The 18,162-nt window shown below is 37.0% G+C and overlaps 1 protein-coding gene across 2 annotated transcripts in view; it reads right to left on the reverse strand.

Moving 5' to 3' along the window:
• The window catches only part of LOC128995140 (zinc finger protein 721-like), a 32,920-nt gene that overhangs the window by 1,213 nt on the left and 13,545 nt on the right, over nt 1–18,162 (reverse strand). For both annotated transcript variants that reach the window (XR_008490954.1, XM_054420051.1), the window contains exons 7-16: nt 15,267–15,483; nt 14,033–14,262; nt 11,854–12,017; nt 10,980–11,100; nt 8,877–9,074; nt 6,691–6,780; nt 6,079–6,283; nt 5,109–5,295; nt 4,482–4,686; nt 3,431–3,705 (exon numbers count right to left, since the gene is read on the reverse strand). Coding sequence is in view for 1 of the 2 variants with exons in the window: in XM_054420051.1 (XP_054276026.1) it covers nt 3,431–3,705; nt 4,482–4,686; nt 5,109–5,295; nt 6,079–6,283; nt 6,691–6,780; nt 8,877–9,074; nt 10,980–11,100; nt 11,854–12,017; nt 14,033–14,262; nt 15,267–15,483 (1,892 nt within the window). In the remaining variant the exon portion in view is untranslated. The remainder of the gene's footprint in view (nt 1–3,430; nt 3,706–4,481; nt 4,687–5,108; nt 5,296–6,078; nt 6,284–6,690; nt 6,781–8,876; nt 9,075–10,979; nt 11,101–11,853; nt 12,018–14,032; nt 14,263–15,266; nt 15,484–18,162) is intronic.

Genomic DNA, 18,162 nt, shown 5'->3' on the forward strand with positions numbered 1-18,162 from the left:
TTTTAACACTTAAAGTTATATTAGCCAATGAGTAGCATACGAGTAACAAAACCTACACTTAAAACAATTTTTATGACAACATAACACAATAAAGCGGGCATGAGCTGTAATCTGGAAGGCCTACTTAGAAGTACTAGGACGTTGGGTTTGTAAGTGTTTTTAGAGCACTTGAACATTTTACCCAATCAATAACCAAATAGTTTAAGGCATTTTCTCCCAGGTTAAAGACAACAAAACCACAAAAAATATGTAGGATTTTAATAAAGGATTAAATTTAAAGGTAAAAAGGGCTGCAAATGTCTTAACCCTTCCCGGACGGGCGAAATCGTGACATAGGACGGTCAAAAATCATAGGAAAAAATAAAAATTAATTTTCCTTTTTTGTGTTTTATTATACGAATATACATAAAATAAACACAATGGAACACTTCATACTGTCCAAATAATTTTTTACTCGTTTTTATTTGAAAAAAAATTATGCGGATATATCCGCTCCCCGTCCGCAGATGAGCAGAAAAGCTGCGGATATATCCGCCACCCGTCTTTGAAGATATGACTATGACAACGTTAGGTAATAAATAAAGAACAATATGTTGTTGCGTTGTTTATTATATAAAACTGTTTCAAGAAAATAACACTTCAAGAAAAAGTTGAACTACAATTTCAGTTTTCAAAAAGTTACAAAATCATTTTACGGGGTTTACAAGGTGCCTGTAAATAGTCCATTCTTATAAAACAAGAAAAAATAACAATAATTTCAGTTTTCAAAAGGTTACAAAATCATTTTACGGAGTTTACAAGGTGCCTGTAAATAGTCCATTCTTCTAAAAATAGTCTTTTTGGGTGTGGTACACCTCAAAACATGTGTCTGGATGTAAGTACGGTTTTTCGTCACATGTTTTACAAAAGTACACAGTTTCCTTACGAACTTTGTTCTTTGCACAAACATGACATCTGAAGGACCCCTTCGGTGATTTGCCCATAACATGGAGTTTTCCGTTCAGCCGTTGAATATCATTTTTCGGTCGTCCTGGTCGTCTTCTTGTAAAATTGCAGGTCTCCTGAACGTAGTCTCTTACTAAATTTTCCACAAGGCTAAGTCTAAACTGTTTGTGAGACATTGCTACTCTGTTGTTGTCTTCTTGCAAGGATTTATATAGAATATAAGAGTTTATAGTAGACACTTCAAGGAGCCAAAAGAAAAGTTTGCGATACCATTTTTTAGTACGCCTCATAAACTGATAACTAGATATCACGTGGTCAGCACGATCAACTCCACCCATGTGTTTAGTGTAATCTAAGACAACATCAGGCTTTAGAACAGGAGGTTTATTTGGCCACTTGCTGGGCTTCTCTGTCATCTCATTCCGGCTTATTTTGTGTTTGGTTGTAAGCATAGTTACCACTCTTTTGTCCTTCCAATAAATAATACCCAAGTCTTTGTTTCTTCGTGCTTCTACATCACCACAATTGAGCGGTTTGCTTAGTGTTGGCATTTCCTTTCTATTATTCATAACCGTTCCCGTAACAAACATATTTTTCTTCAGCAACTCTTTAGCCAGTTCAGGGCTATTGTAGTAACGGTCGACGTATACATGGTGACCAGATGGTGGGTCCAGGGGATCTTTTACTAAAGAATCGCAGAGTTGTAGAACAGTATTTGTTGTTTTCAAAAGCTCAGAGCATCAGAAAGAACAAACACTTTTAGCCCAAATTTTACAGGCTTGTCGGGGTTGTAAACTCTGAATGAAATCTTGCCCTTGAATGAAATAGTGCTCTCATCCACTGACACATACGAGCTTGGCGTATAGAATAGTTTACATTGCTCTTGAATTGTGTTCACAATATTTCTTATTTTGAGGTCACGTGCGCTTCCCTGTTCATGACTAAAGTGTAATCTCCAAAACAGCATCAAAAACCTATCTCGAGTAAAAACATCGGAAAAAAAGGGCATCTTGTTTACCCAGGACAATGAAAAGTAGTCCTTTATATCAGGCAACGGGTGAAGTCCCATATTCAGTACAACCCCGAGAAGAGCTCGGATCTCTGTGGTTGTTGTATCAGCCCAAACCTTTTGTTTCCTTTGGTTTTGAATAGGCAAACTTTGAGCATATAGATTGGTTTCATCACAAATCAATTGTATTAGATTACTATGAAGGTAAAGTGAAAAGAAATCAATTGGTTTTGAAGTGAGATCAAATTCTGTAGGCAGATTACGACCGTAATTGCAGTTATAAATAGGAATAGTACTTACAGGTCCACTGTCACTGTCGGTCACAAAAGCATACTCCTTATCCCACTTCATACGAAGGAGTTTAGCTTTAGTTAGATTTGGTTGTTGTGCCTCTGTAGACCTCTTTTTAGATGGCTTTTTAGAGTTCTTTGCAAATGACTTTTTGGACGCCATTGTAGATTCATTGGTTAAACTATGAAGGCTTTCTTTTTCCGAGTCAATAAAACTTGAGGCATTCCCAATATCGTCCTCACTAACTTGTTCATCACTAATACTTTCCACTTGAACCACATTACATTCATCTTGAGGAACATCAGCGTCTTTGTCATTTTCGGATACAAAACCATTTACTATATCAATATCATTTCCATCGATATTTGCATTATTTACATCACAACTACGCACAGATATGTTGTCATCTTCGTCCAATTCCATTCCATCAACAGCAACATCACCCTCCGAAAAACTCTTGTTCAATAACTCAATAATATCACCAGAAAAACTAGTACTATTTACGTTATAAGCCATCGTGCATCACTATCTCATTCTGCTAGACAGACAACTGTAACGTTTGGCGCCAACACACAGACAACGTGGTTTTGCGCGCGAAACGTCGTGGGGGGTGTAGGAAAGGTGGTTGGTGTGAGGGAGAAAGGGGCGGCGCGGGAGAGAGGGGCAGCGCGGGAGAGAGGGGCAGCGCGGGAGAGAGGGGCAGCGCCTGAGAGAGGGGGAGTGCGAGAGAGAGCATAAAGTGGCGCCTTGGTACCGCGAAACATCTGGTTACTGTTTAAGTACCTGCCAGTCTGTCTGAAAAGAAGGCGGATATAACCGCTTCCCATCCGGAACATAAAAAACCATAGGCTGATATATCCGTCACCCGTCCTTAATCGCTAATGACTTATGCGGATATATCCGTCACCCGTCCGGGAAGGGTTAATTAAAAAACCCTGTTAACTTTCTTAAATCTTAGCTGAGTTAGTCCATTCCTTCTAACTTATGTATTCCTAAGCCAATTATTCTGTACTACAATTTTTTTTTTTATTTCAACTGGCGATCGTTGACCAGATGTCTATATTGATCTTGTCAGATAAAAAATGTACTTGAAAAAATTAATTAAACTAATATTTACAATATTTACACTTTGAAGAATAAAAAGAAGTGCTGTTACAAACTGTGACCGTATCCACATCCACACACCTTGAATGATCCAGCCACACCGCTCTAGTGTGGAAGGTACGTCCACACACTTCGCACATATAAGGCCGCTCGCCCGTGTGAGCTCTCCGATGATTCTCTCGTTCCGTTCGGTCTCGGAACTTCTTCCCGCAGTACTCGCACTCAAACGTGTCAGTTTCCGAGTGCAGTTTCATGTGGCGTATCAGCCCCGCGCGATGTGTGAATCGCTTGTCGCAGCTGTTGCACTTGAAGCGTTTCATACCTTGGTGAGCATCGGTGTGAGCTTCTAGAGCAGACTGAAACAACAACTTATATTGTACATGGTGTTTAAGAATTGACTCAATGGCTCCCACAAAATAACAAGATCCCATTGTTTAACTTATAGACATACTTTAGTTTTAAGTAATAATTTATTCAAGTGATATGTGATATATCACTTTAGACATAAAAACAAATGTCATATCTGTTACCATGGGCTCTAGATCAGAAATACCAAAAAAGTGTTTAGCAATGGTGAACAATTGGTATTTTACAGAAATTTTAAGATGATTAAGTTACATTTAAAGGAGATACAACAGGAGTGCGAGCAGCTTGCGACCGCGGTAGATGTTCAGGAGTTTGCCGCGATTGCAAGATAAAAGATGCTAGTGGCGTTTCTGTGACCCAGAATCATTTGTGTGATAACCAGAATTTTCCTTTGATTGAAAGAGACAGTGATGTTATCCACATATCCATGGGAAATTACTACATTATTACAATGATAACACTGAGATATTTTTTGCATTAATTCATTTAGTGTATGGCAATATATATAATTCATTATTTAGTAAAACTGGGCTCAAAAATATTTTGAGGCTCAATCTTTTCCCCAAAGTTCAACTTGAGCTCGACACGGTAAATAGTCTCAGGCTCGTACACCTGTCTGATCTAGGACATACAGTTACATTTTGTTATATTATAGAGAGGCTATTTAAGACTTGATGTGAAGCGTGAACCTACATAGCAATCGTACCACATCCAACATCATTTTTAAGAACCTCAATAAAATATTACACGAGGTGAAAAATATTACCTTGAACTGGAAAGTTTTACCGCAAGTCTCGCAGATGTAGCTGTTGCCGTCGTTGCCGTCCCCCGACTCATGACACTTCCTCATGTGATGCTCTAAACTGGTCTCCGTCACATAGGGTTTCTCACATATCTGACAGTGAAACAGACTGTTGACGTTGACACCTTCACCGTTCACATCCTTGTCATTCATGCTGTGCTGTTTCTTCCTGTAAATGTCAGGTAGTAAGAGGCAACAATTATATTAATTTTTTACAGCAAGTTTGAGTTTTAACTTTTGCCTTAGGAACTGGTTTAGTGGTAGAGCACAGAACTTAGTTCCCTGTGATCCAGGATTAAAATGCATATTAGTTGATCGGCAGTGAAGTACAGAAAACAGGTATGCAAAATTATGATTTAGTTTTCTCCTTAAAAAGTGTCTTATGGTACTAGCAATTTGTGTTGCATTAAAAAAAAACACCCCAAAAGATAAGATGTGTTTATGTATAGTCTACTCAAGTATCAAAAATCAATTATCGTAGCAAAAGAACAAATTTATCTATGTCAAAGTCCAGTCTACTGATTCATTCATTCATGCATCTTTGTTTGAAGTTTCAACATTGAGCAATTTAAAACATAAACATATGTTTACCTGTGAAACTGCAGTGACCACGAAGTAGCAAACTTATCCCCGCACATGTCACAGGTAAAGATGGGCTTGCCAGAGGCGTGTTGGAACCTGCGGTGCAGACTCATGTACGTGTAGTGTAGACATCGCTTGTCACACTCGTGGCACAAGAAATACTGCGGAATCACAAACTTCTCCTCACCTTCGTTCACTGGAACATTCACAAAAATTCACATTGAAATTACTGCAGTGGTTTTATCACTCAAGAACGTTGTATATGGATTAACTGAAATTTGAAAAAAGATAAAGAACCATAATTCTTTTAACAGTGAAATACAAAATAAAAAGCAGAGTAAGTTCAGATAGTAGACGTACATGTTCTTGAATAAACCTTTACCATCTCCGATTTTTTTTCTGTTCACTTTTGAACAGCATAGTGATCAAATATCACACAAAAGCTTGTTCTTATATTACAAGCAAATGTTCATTGCAAAATTACTTAAAGTGTCACAAATTTCGTCAAAAACTCCCCACTCTAAACTTAAAATTGATTCCTTGCTATAACACATTTATAAAACCTTTGACCAGATAAATTTATCTTTTGAAAGAGTTAGTTGTGAAAATTATAGAGTTTATTAGCTTGCAACTTCCTTTAAGTTATTTCTCTCATAACATAACCCAATATCATTAATAAGCAAGCTTTAATATATTTAATTCACATGGATTTTCTTTGAAATCTGTTTAAAAGATGTCCCCTTTATACAGTAGGATTCCCTACTGTGATTGGTGAAGAATTGTTAGTTGCTACCACACAAAGATAGAGCAAAGGAAACCGATAAGAGTAAGAAGAATGTGGATTGGTGAGGTAAACGTAGAGAGGAAAGAAGGTGGAAAGTATACGTCAAAGGAAGAAAAAGTGAGAGAAGTACTATCTATAATAATATGGAGAAGCTAAGTCAACGCCAAAAAAAGTCATAACGGAGATACAAATAACCTTTATCAGGTACTATAAGTGACTCTGTATTGATGCCGTGGCTCAGTTTATGTGTCGTAACTCGAGCGTATGTGGAGAAAGTAGCGCCACAAACACTGCAGGTGTACGGGTTCATCACCAGCGGATCACTGTGAAACTTCTGACGATGAGCGTTCAGTTCCGCCGTCTTGTGGAAGAACGCATCGCAGAACTCACACCGAAACACCTGTGAAGCAGTATATGGTTTGTGATTTGATGTAGAGTAATGGTCCTTCGAAATGGATTGTTGTGTTCAAAGTTATAAGTTTGTATATGGAAATAAACATGCTATATGAATAAGTTGTGTTCAACAAAAACTCTTTAGCTCATTACAACACGATGTCTTTTTCTGGAGCAGGATTAGAATTCAAGGAATGTTCTTTTGGGACGTACAGAAAATCCAAACAAAGTTCACCTATATTCACTGAAATCGAAATGCTTGAATCAATCCCCACTACAATCTACTCCGCTTAGTTACAATAGTCATTATTTGTCTTCACTTTATTGAAATAAATAATCTGATTCAATGTAAAATAGACGGAGAATTGAATAGTAACAGAAATTTAGTATGACTTAAGTCACTTCAAAACTTACCGAATTAACCTCCATTTCTTCAAGATTAATGTCTTGCTCTTCCGCGTGCCCTTCTGTATGTTTAATGGCATCCTTCATATTTGGAAACAGCTGAAACACAGATAACAAAAACAAAAATAGTAGTTGTTCCAAAACTTACAACTAATAATAAAAAAGCTACATAGGATAGGTACAAGATAAAATATAATATTACATAGTTAAAAATTACTAGAAATTGAGTGGTTTAAGGTTCAAGCAAAGCTAAGACTAAAAGCTCAAACAATCAAAGTCAGAAAATTGTGCCAATCCGTTATGCTTGCGATATCACCACAACTAAAGTAGCTCTATATTAAACAATTCTCTTTGGTATCTTTAAGTTAAAAAAAGTTTTATTCTTATATTTTTTCACAATTTTAGCCTTTAATCTACTATTTAGTCTTTGAAAATGTAAAATTATCTCAGTTTCAAACTGTTAAATTGTGTGAATAGCAATTGCGAATTATTATAAAAATATTCACATTTACGAGTGATCTTGATTATCCGAACAAAACCCCAATTCGCTAACTATGAATAATAATACACAAAATAATTAATTAAGATTCTCCGTTCAAAAAACTATTTGAGGTTTTAAGTTGGTTTTCCACTTAAACCACTAACATATTATTTTAGCGAATTTCCCATATAGGGAATAATCTATTACCGTAGTACTCATGGTAAGACCTGGACCCGGGACTGATTTACTTTTTCGTTTTGAAGTCCCTAGAGACCAAAAACACCATCCGTTTGGATTCATATATATATACATTTATATATATGTTTATATATGTGTCCGTTAGCGCGATAACTCGAGCAAAAATCATCCGATTTTGATGAAATTTGGTACAAACGTGTAAACCTACATTAATTTGAACGAGTTCGCAAACCAGCATGATCGGACTAAGGGAACAGGGGTTTATGGGGGTTTTATGGGGCAAAAATTGGTTTATCCCATTTTTGACCCTAAAAACTTAAAATTTTGCATTTTCTTTCCAAACCATTTTGTAGAGCTTAAAAAAACAAATAATTTAGTATATTGAAGCGTTATTATGCACCTAATGGTTACGGATAAAATTCCAAAAAACTCTAAATTTAAAATTCCCATGTTATTCTTATGGGAATAAGTAAACTGTTGTAGTTTGCTTGTTTATGATCATATTTTGATGAAATTTGGAAAATGCATTCATTTCATACTAACAAGTAACATTTTACAAAAAACACCTTTTTACCCTCCCGGTTGTAGCAAACCTAAGTATTCCAAACTAATGTTATTTAAATTAGGGAATAAATGTGATATTTTTAAGGAGACATTTTAGTGTAAATCCAATCAGGCAAATGGAAATTCGGTTAGTCTGCAGGTTTGGTGCGGCGGGGGTATTTTAATGATGTAATAAAAACATAACAAAATGTTTCTATATGTATTTGGTTTTGACCCAGATTTTTATCGAGATTTAAAAAAAAATATAAAAAACAACTTTAAAACGCCTGCAGAAAGACAATGCAATACCCGCAATACAAGAGAGCATTGTTGTTGCGTTTCCTGTGCGAAGGCGTTCTTGTTTAATTAATTATTTACTTGTTAATATTGCTTAAATTGTTTTATAATTTTTGGTTATGACATTGCAAATGATAAGTTTTGTTAGGTGTAAGTTTTACTACTGTAAACATAGCCCAACACAAGTCACTCCAAAATTATACTAAAAATAACACAAGACTGAAAAATTGATACTTGATACTTAACTAGGAAGACCGATGTTTCAGACTGATAATTTTTATATTTTTCAAAGTCGAACTGAATCCTAACTGATATCCATGTTTGCTATGCGGATGAGTTGTTTTTAATAAGATAAGCGTAGTTGATAATTGTTTTTTTATACTGATGTTTTTCATTAATGATTTTTAACTAAAGAAGAGTTATTTTTAATAAGGTGAGCCTAATTAAAAGTTGTTTTTTTTACAAATGTTTTTCATTAATGATTTTCAATAAAAGATTTGAAATATTCTTTTCTAATATTATCATTTTTATAATTAACCAGTCATCTGTCATAAATCAGTAGGTATTTAAATAATGTCACTATGTATGAGAAATAAAAAATCCCGTCTCGTCTCGAACTAAAAATCTTATCTCGCCCATCTCTACCAAGAATGATAGAAGTCTTATTCCCACCAACCTGAGTACAAATAGAACACTTGTACGCCTTCATGGACGCCTTGGACGCTTTGACAGAGTGAGTGCGAAGGTGTACCCTCAGACGAGATAGGCGTGACAAGTAAGCTCCGCAGATGTGACACTGGAACGGCTTCACCGACATGTGACTAACCATGTGTTCCCTGAGGGTCTGGGCGTTCTGGAACCTCTTGCCGCACTCCTTGAACAACATGAGTTCAATAGAATAACTTTATAAGGTAGAGTCCCTCAAACAGTCGGAACGCAAAAAGGTACAATTATTTTAACAAAATAATTTGAATCTTGTAGACCGGCAGCAGTGCTGCAGTTAGCATATGTTCCGGCACCCCACAGCTAGGAGTGTCGTGTAGTTACGGCGCACACCGCTGCAGGCAAGGAGCGCAGGAGCCAGCAGCCGCTGCAGCAGTGTGCGCCGTAACTACACGATACTCCTAGCGGTGGGCGCCGGAAGCTTCCTTTGACAGTCTATATTTATTCTATTTGTCTATGGCGAGAGGTAATAGTGCTCAACATGTAATTAGAAGGTCCCTAGTTTGATCCTGAAAGTCTGTAACTTGTATAGGGTAGGCACTGTGAGACAGACATTTTACTTTATGTCAAGTCAGGTCTAAAATTTTGGTCCACAATCTCGGAACTAAATTGGGTTGGGCAAAATCAGGTTGATTTTAAAATATATAAGTGTAATTTCACTACAATCGGTTTATTGACAATATTGTAAATGGTCTTCTCCATATCACGATAAAATCGTGAATATCTACTGTGGCCATGGCAAAATCAAGAACATCTTATGCAGTCACAATGAAATTGTCAAAGTTCATGGTTACGGTGAAATTATGAACATCTATCAAGGTCACAGTGGAATCTAGAAAATAATCCAAGGACACAGTAGAATCTAGAACATCTTCCAACGACACAATAGAATCTAGAACATCTTCCAAGGACACAATAGAATCTAGAACATCTTCCAAGGACACAATAGAATCTAGAACATATTCTGCAGTCCTGGTACAATAAACGAAATCTTCCTTAGGTGGTCGACACACGGGAAGACTGAAACTCAACTAAAGTTGAACCAATTGTTTTGTGACGCGATTACGGTTGCAGTTGCGTTGGTTAAATCTGCACACGGGCGCAACTATAGTTGAGTTGAGACAGTGAATGAGTTCTAATTTTGTTATAACGATACTTTGTACTGTGTATTGTGTTTGAAATGAGTAATAGTGATGAAGAAGCCCTGGTGTTTTATAAACAATCAAGAAAGCGTAGAGGACGTAGAAGGTATTGGGTACATCCTTATGTTAAAACAAATATTTAATGTAGGCTCTTTGTAGCTGCTGCTGCATTACAAGAAACAGACGCAAAATTTCAGTCTATGTACAGGGTGTCAAAAAGTGCTTACGAAGAGTTATCACAGTTGGTATACCTGATCCTTGAAAAGCGCAATACAAATATGCGAAAAGTTGTTCAAACCAGGCGAGTGAAATCACCTAGCAACCGGCAGGTCCGGTTGCTTAACGACTGATCGCCGACTGGTCCTCAACTGGTCGCGTCGCAGTCGCACCGTGTGCACTGTCCCACCTAACTACATTGGTCGGGACGTAGGCGACTAGTTTGTCCAACTGGTTGCCGATTTCAGTTGGAAAACAGTCTTCCCGTGTGTCGACGGCCTTAGTCGCATCAAAATCGTTATCTTCCGTAGTCGCAGTGTAATTGTAAATTTCTTTAGTGATCACAGCAAAATGGTATACATATTTCAAGGTCACAGTAACATCTAGAACATCTGCAGTCATAGCAAAATTGTAAACAGCACACAGAATCATTGCAAATAATCATTCTTCCGTTTGCAAAATAAAAGCTCACTCAACTCGGTCCGGGCTATCTGCTGGACTCAACCCGAAAATATCAGGGACCCGCAGACGCTTAATGATACTAATTCAGAATCCAAAAGTCAATGAGTTATGGAACTTCTGGGGTACAGTATTTGGGATGGATGTGATTCACACTACCACTACCACACTATGGTAATTTTTTGTGGGAAATAAACTTAATTTATTCATATTCATATATTTACCTAACGGTACTTTACCTCACACTTGTGGTTCCGGGTGGTTTCGTGTCGTTTCATATGTGTGTTGAGACTGTTTATGTTCTTAAACAACTTCTGACACACCTTACACTGCACTTGCTCCTCTGATTCATGCTGGAACCTGCAGACAGAACCAGTTTGTGCTGTTCTACAGTATGTGAGCAGACATGGTTGCTGTGATGTGGGTGTGATATAGTGTAGTAGTACGTGTGAAATCACTCTATGTTGGCAATGATTACTAGAATACTTGATATGTTAGATTTTGTGTTTTGATAGGATTTTCTCCATGGACAATTCAACAAATCCCCCTCTTTTTGAACTTGGACTAATGAATGAGGTTTGTAGTTTTTATGATGCGCCATATTTTAGATGTGAAAAACCATCTACAGGAGTTATTATCAAATGATTTCATATTGTATTGGAAAAACTAATTACAAAGTAATGTTTACGATTTGCAATTACAAGTCAGTGATAAGTTCACGTAAAAAATTGATAATTTTCAAATTGAGCAATAGAAAATTGTAAATTGATTCAAATATATCATGGATACAGTCACAAAGTGACTCTGGCTGCTAGTTTATTTAAAACAACAGATGGTAAACATGAACCAGATCAAACGGGCGCTTAGAAAAAGGGAAAGTTCTAACGAGGCCTCACCATTTATGAAGTAAAAAAAAATCAAGTCAACAATTTGCCTGACCAAACATTTTTCCAAGGTTGGCGCTCAGTAAAGCTGACATGTTTGTACTATAACAATAGTCAATCTAATATGAAATTTAATTCCTCCAGCTAATGGCCTAATATCGGGGGAAATAGTGAAAAATTCTTAAACCCTAGTTCAACAAAGATGTTCTATTGGGCTGTCAGTCCTCACCTAACATGATCGTAGAACATGTTCTCATCTGTGAAGGTGCGCAGACACTCTTCACACCTCATACTTGTGTCTGCGGACTGGTGGATTTGCAGATGAAACACATACCTCGCCCTGGTGGGGAACCCCTTGTCACAATCGCGGCAGTACAGCTCATCTGACGCCACCTGTAGTAAATAGGAGAAGTGTTGCACATGATTGGCCAGCTTTACTTGAGTTATCAGTTAAGTATAACAAAAAAAGAGTTTAAGTTTCAGTATCACCATTCAATTAGTTTATAATTTAGGCTACAATTTTATATTAAACTAGCTGTAACCCGCGGGCTTTGCCCCGTTTAACTTCTTAATTTTCAAGATGATCTCGTTCGCATGGCTCAATCACGTCCTGGTTGAAGTTCGTTCGCTACGCTCACTCACCTTTAGGTTGGAGCTCGTTCGCTGCGCTCACTTGCCTTCAGGTTAGCTCGTTCGCTACGCTCACTTGCCTTCAGGTTAGCTCGTTCACTACGCTAACTCGCCTCCAGGTTGAAGTTCGTTCGCTATGCTCACTCACCGTTTGGTTGCAAATTAGCTGTTGTCATAAATGTAAAAGAAATAATAGTGCTGCACCCTGTTGGTAATCCTTGTAACTTTAATGCTATTGAACATCATAGAACAGAACCAACTTGTTTAATTGAAACAGCTGTTAAGATTCATTAATTCCATTTCTCATAAGGTTAACATGGGAAACTCCAGAGCCACTGGGGCGGAGCCGATTGGACGGATCACGAAATTGATGGTGTATAAACCTATTCCATGATATTCTACACGTATGTACCAAGTTTCGTGGCAATCGGTTCAGCAGTGTCTGAGTTTATCACTGCCAAACATATATATATATATATATATATATACAAACATCCTCTTTTATACTTATAGATACAAATAAAAAATAACAGCTATTTGTGACATTGCAGCAGCTACACTACTTGATCAAGTTGACAACAGTCTTACTCAGGTCTGAGAACTGGTGGAGTTTAAATACATACCTGGCAGGGAACCTTTAATCCTCAACCACCGCAGTAGAGCCTACAGTTCTTAAAAATTCACTCTTTCAAAGCGGTCTCCAAATTTGAAGAAATATTTGGGAAATTTTGAATCCCGATCTACGAGAGACGAAATCACAAAAAAACAGTTAAAAACGCCAGCACAAAGTCAAAGCAATACCTGTCCTTTGTGAAGAGATTCTTATCTAATTAATGCGTTAAATGTAAATATTACTTTAATTGTATTATATTGTTTTGACATCCAAAATTATGAGAAGTTTTGTTAAGTGTAAGCAGTATGAGACATGTTTTACTACTGTAAATATAGCCTAAACAAGTCACATCATTCTAAAAATAACACAAGACTGAAAAAATTGTTACTTAATAGTTAACTAGTAAGATGATTTTTACCATTGCAAGTCATTTTGATGATTGCGCTGTAGTGTATCGTCGATCGCGCCGTGACCGCGAGTCACAAGTTTCTATCCCTGTAAATTTTACCCATTTTTTGGTTTTTATAGATCAGTGCCACCAACAGTAAAAATGTATTTAGTTTGTAATTTTTTATTGCAATACTCAAGACTTTTAAAACAATCCCTTTTTATGCACAGGAAAAATCCCGTCCCGTTCCGTCCCGAAAATCAGGAAGGAAATAAAAATCCCGTCCCGTCCCGAACTAAAAATTCAATTCCGTTCATCTTTAAATCGTAGTGATTACGGAAAATTCTTATCATCTCCCAGTTGTGCAGGAGATGATCAGGATTTTTCTTCGATCACAGTTCACAGCTTCTTCCTTCTTTGATAACGATTATTATTACTGTAGTTACAGGTTTTAAAAATTGTTACTCTAAGCGATTAAAAAAAATAGAGTACAGACATCGGAGTTCTACTGCAATTGATTTTGCTTAAACAGTGTTTAATTAAGTTAGATTGACTTAAAAATGTATGGAAACATTAGTTTGGTATAAGATCTTACATCACCTGGTCATACGTTTAAATCTTCTCTATTGGAGTCTACCTCTTACACAAATGAAGAGAACCTTGAACATATGTTTTGGAAGAAGAAACTAAATTGTGATTTATTATGTTTCCCCACCAGGACGATATACAGGTTCCAATTACACCCCGTCGGACACACAAAATCAACTCTGTACTCACATTGCAAGTGTGTTTGATGCGGTGGTACTGAGAGCGGAAGTTGTTTCCACACACACAGCAGTTGTAGAACGAGGGAACTGTGAATGTATTAGTAGAACAGTGAGATTCCAAGAAGTGGCTGAAATATTCCTCATCGGAGCCGAGCTCAGAGTTACACACGGGACACATCTGCAGCTCGGTGATGTGAGTCTCGAAGCAGTGTTTCTCACCGTCTCCCTCCGACTGGAACACTGAAACAGTATTTTTAGGTTAGGTAATTCTTGTTTTGAATATTTTGGGGAAGAGTTTTGCTAGATTTCCTGAGACAATTCCAGGGGTTTATAGATTGACTATAAAGGTCACATAACATTACGCTGATATTTAATCTTAGACCTCTTCAGAGAGTAGATAGCTCTAAAGTCATTTGTAATTAGCGTTATTTTAGAAGGTAGCGTCACAGACTATGGACTTAGCGATGTCGTTGGTTCGAATCCTGGTCACTGCCACTACTTTTTCTCAGCTCAGCCTTGTACTGTCTCACTCTTGCACAGATCTGTAGTCCATGTGGACAGGGAAATGCAAGGTTAAAGAGGCCTTAAAAATAAATAAATGAAAAAATAACAGACAACACAATAAAACTCTGAATACAACATTGAGGCTCTGAATTTAGTGCTAGTATTGTAAAAATGATTCAGTTTAAAGAACACGTTTAGTTATCCGGCATTTATAATGATCCAGAATGGCCACAGTCCCACACCAGCCGGATTATCAAGCGTCTCCTGTAGTAAGGTATCATAGAGATGAATAGATTTTAACTGGAGTCACCCCTCTGTGTTTAAAAAAGTGTGCCACTGTTTATGCAGTTTTTATCAGTTTATTGTGTTATGTTGGCTATATGATTTGGTTGCTTGGATTGCTGTAAAATTCGGTCCAATCAGATGGGGTTGAAGTCCAACCAGCCGAGACAGTGTGACCAACAAAACACAGCAACAAGCAGCCATCTTGGATGGCACGTTTTTCTTTAATGTTCAACCCCCAGAGAGTAGTGACTCCAGTTAAAATCCATCCATCTCTGAGGCATCCATGGACTTTTTTACGATTCTCAGTGTATTGGTTAGTCTTAGAGCACCTAGTGGTTGACACCCTGCTGGTCATTTAAATGTAGGTTTACCGAGAGTAATCTACTAAACTGTACTTAAAAAGAATTATCCAGAACAATGTTTTAAACATTTTTTCTAAAGGTTCAAGTGCTTACCCATAGTACATACTGGACAAGTAAACACGTTTGGCTCCGTTGTATCCTGATGCTCTTGAAAGACATGCCTCGTAAGATCTTCAGCGTTGTTGTTAACTGTTAAGTTACACAGAGGACAGCGGAACCCCACAAACGTGGGGTGATTTGTACTGACATGTTTGTTGAAGGAGCTGACATTACTAAACTCAGCCCCGCACACACAACGTATCACAAGTAACTGGAAATAAAGTAAGTTATATGGTTTAATAACATTTTATAAATTACTTAGATCATACCATAATGCACAATAAAAAAATCCAATAAAATAAACTTCACACAATACTAGATGACCCGTGCTGCTACGCAGCATTGAAATTAATAATAAAAAAATAAATTACTAAACTTAATAAGGGCGGTACAACTTTAGTTAAGTTCTTATAGGGCTGCTGGATTAATTTCGCCTTATGACCAAATTAAAGTATAACACACTCCATATAACACAGAGAAAATCGTCCCGATGTATTTTTTCCGTTTTGAAAATCAATTAATCCAGAACAATATCCACACACTTCCTAAAAGCACCTACAGAGAAAGCACGTACATTTGTTAACTCATATGTAACACAGCGTGAATGAGGCTTTATTAAGAATGTTTTATTAACAACAATATTTCTTGTAAAATAGACATCTCTGTCGGTAGAATTGCATGTACGCATATTCTCAGGAGTAGTTCCCTCCATCTGGTAATCTTTATTAATATTACGACTTTTATAATACTTCCTTCCAAACAATGTTTGCTGTTCGTCCACCTTTTGATTTAGTTTCTACTTTTACAGTATCGAAAGATTTCCCTCTCTATCGAGGAATAAGGCGACGTACAACTGACCGTGACTAAATACTGGTTCAGGCAAGTACACACCAACTCGATCAATCGTTTGGCCCTGCGCCTTGTTGATGGTCATACAGAACGCAACCTTTATGGGGAATTGTCTTCGTTTGAAAGAAAATGGTACTGTAGAATCTGATGGAGAGAGATCAATGCGGGGTAATAGTGCACGTTGTCCAATATTTGTGCCAGTTATGATTTCTAAGTCTAAACTGTTTTCATACATTTTCTTGACAATAAGTCTTGTTCCGTTTAGAAGACCTGCTGTGTAGTTTATTTATTTTCATATAAGAACCTTCGGTAAAATTCCGGCATCATTTGTGTAATTAATTATGATTATTAAGATTGGCATAGTGCTGAATCACAAACAAACCAAATGGTTCCAAAATAGAATTACATCAACAGTACCTGTTGATTTCGACGGGTTTAACCTTGTATTTTTGTATTTTTTTTTTGTATTTTGTATATTGTTATCTTAAACCGATGCTTGTTGTGAAATCTGGACATGCATAACTTCAATTTGAAAATTCAACCATGAAAGTTGGTAGAGTAGAAGAGCCAAACGAACTGGGAAATGAAAAACTAAATTTAACTACCAATAGAGCAAATTTATTTTACGTATAATCCGGGTTTGGACTGTAGCTACATATATTCCAATGCTTGATGGGGGGGACATCTGTGCGTACATACCCTCAATTTGAGACCTCAATCTTGAAAATCGGTCGGTTAGAAGAGCCAAACGAACTCGGAAAAGAGAAACAAAATTTAACTTCTATAAGAAATACATGGAGAGGAAATTTTTTTACGTATAAACCAAGTGGGGTTATAGATAAATATTTGCCAATGCTTGATGGAAAATCTGTGCGTACATACCTTCAATTCGAGACGTCAATCATGAAAATCGGTCGGGTAGATGAGCCAAACGAACTCGGCAAAGAGAAACAAAATTTAACTCCCATAAGAAATACATGGGGAGCAAATTTCGTTTACGTAGAAATCGCGTGGAATTATAGATACATTGATGCCGATGCTTGATGGCAAATCTGTACGTGCATACCTTCAATTCGAGACCTCAATCATGAAAATCGGTCGGGTAGAAGAGCCAAACGAACTCGGCAAAGAAACCCCAAATTTAACTCCCATAAGAAATACATGGGGAGCAAATTTCGTTTACGTATAATCCGCGTGGAATTATAGATACATTGATGCCGATGCTTGATGGCAAATCTGTACGTGCATACCTTCAATTCGAGACCTCAATCATGAAAATCGGTCGGGTAGAAGAGCCAAACGAACTCGGCAAAGAAACCCCAAATTTAACTCCCATAAGAAATACATGGGGAACAAATTTCGTTTACGTATAATCCGCGTGGGATTATAGATACATTTATGCCGATGCTTGATGGCAAATCTGTGAGTGCATAGCTTCAATTTGAGACCTCAATCATGAAAATCGGTCGGGTAGAAGAGCCAATCGAACTCGGCAAAGATAAACCAAATTTAACTCCCATAAGAATAACATGGGGAGCAAATTTCTTCTACTTATAAGCCGAGTAGGATTATAGATAAATATATCCCGATGCTTAATGGCAAATCTGTGCGTGCATACCTTCAATTTGAGACCCCAATCATGAAAATCGGTCGGGTAGAAGAGCCAATCGAACTCGGCAAAGATAAACCAAATTTAACTCCCATAAGAATAACATGGGGAGCAAATTTCTTTTACGTATAAGCCGAGTAGGATTATAGATAAATATATCCCGATGCTTGATGGCAAATCTGAGCGTGCATACCTTCAATTTGAGACCTCAATCATGAAAATCGGTCGGGTAGAAGAGCCAAACGAACTCGGAAAAGAAAAACCAAATTTTTTTAATATATAAGATTTTTAAATCAAATACAACAGTTTAGTATATTTTAAATATAGAGTAAAAGAATAAAAAACTTTTATTAATTTTTAAATTTTTATTTATTTTAGTGAAATTGAAATTGTAACTTACAGTAAAACGTGCTTGATTACAACTTACTTATT

Source organism: Macrosteles quadrilineatus, unplaced genomic scaffold (assembly GCF_028750875.1).
Source record: "Macrosteles quadrilineatus isolate MER2022 unplaced genomic scaffold, UCM_ALF_1.0 Scaffold_5__1_contigs__length_97177068, whole genome shotgun sequence".
NCBI lineage: Eukaryota > Metazoa > Arthropoda > Insecta > Hemiptera > Cicadellidae > Macrosteles > Macrosteles quadrilineatus.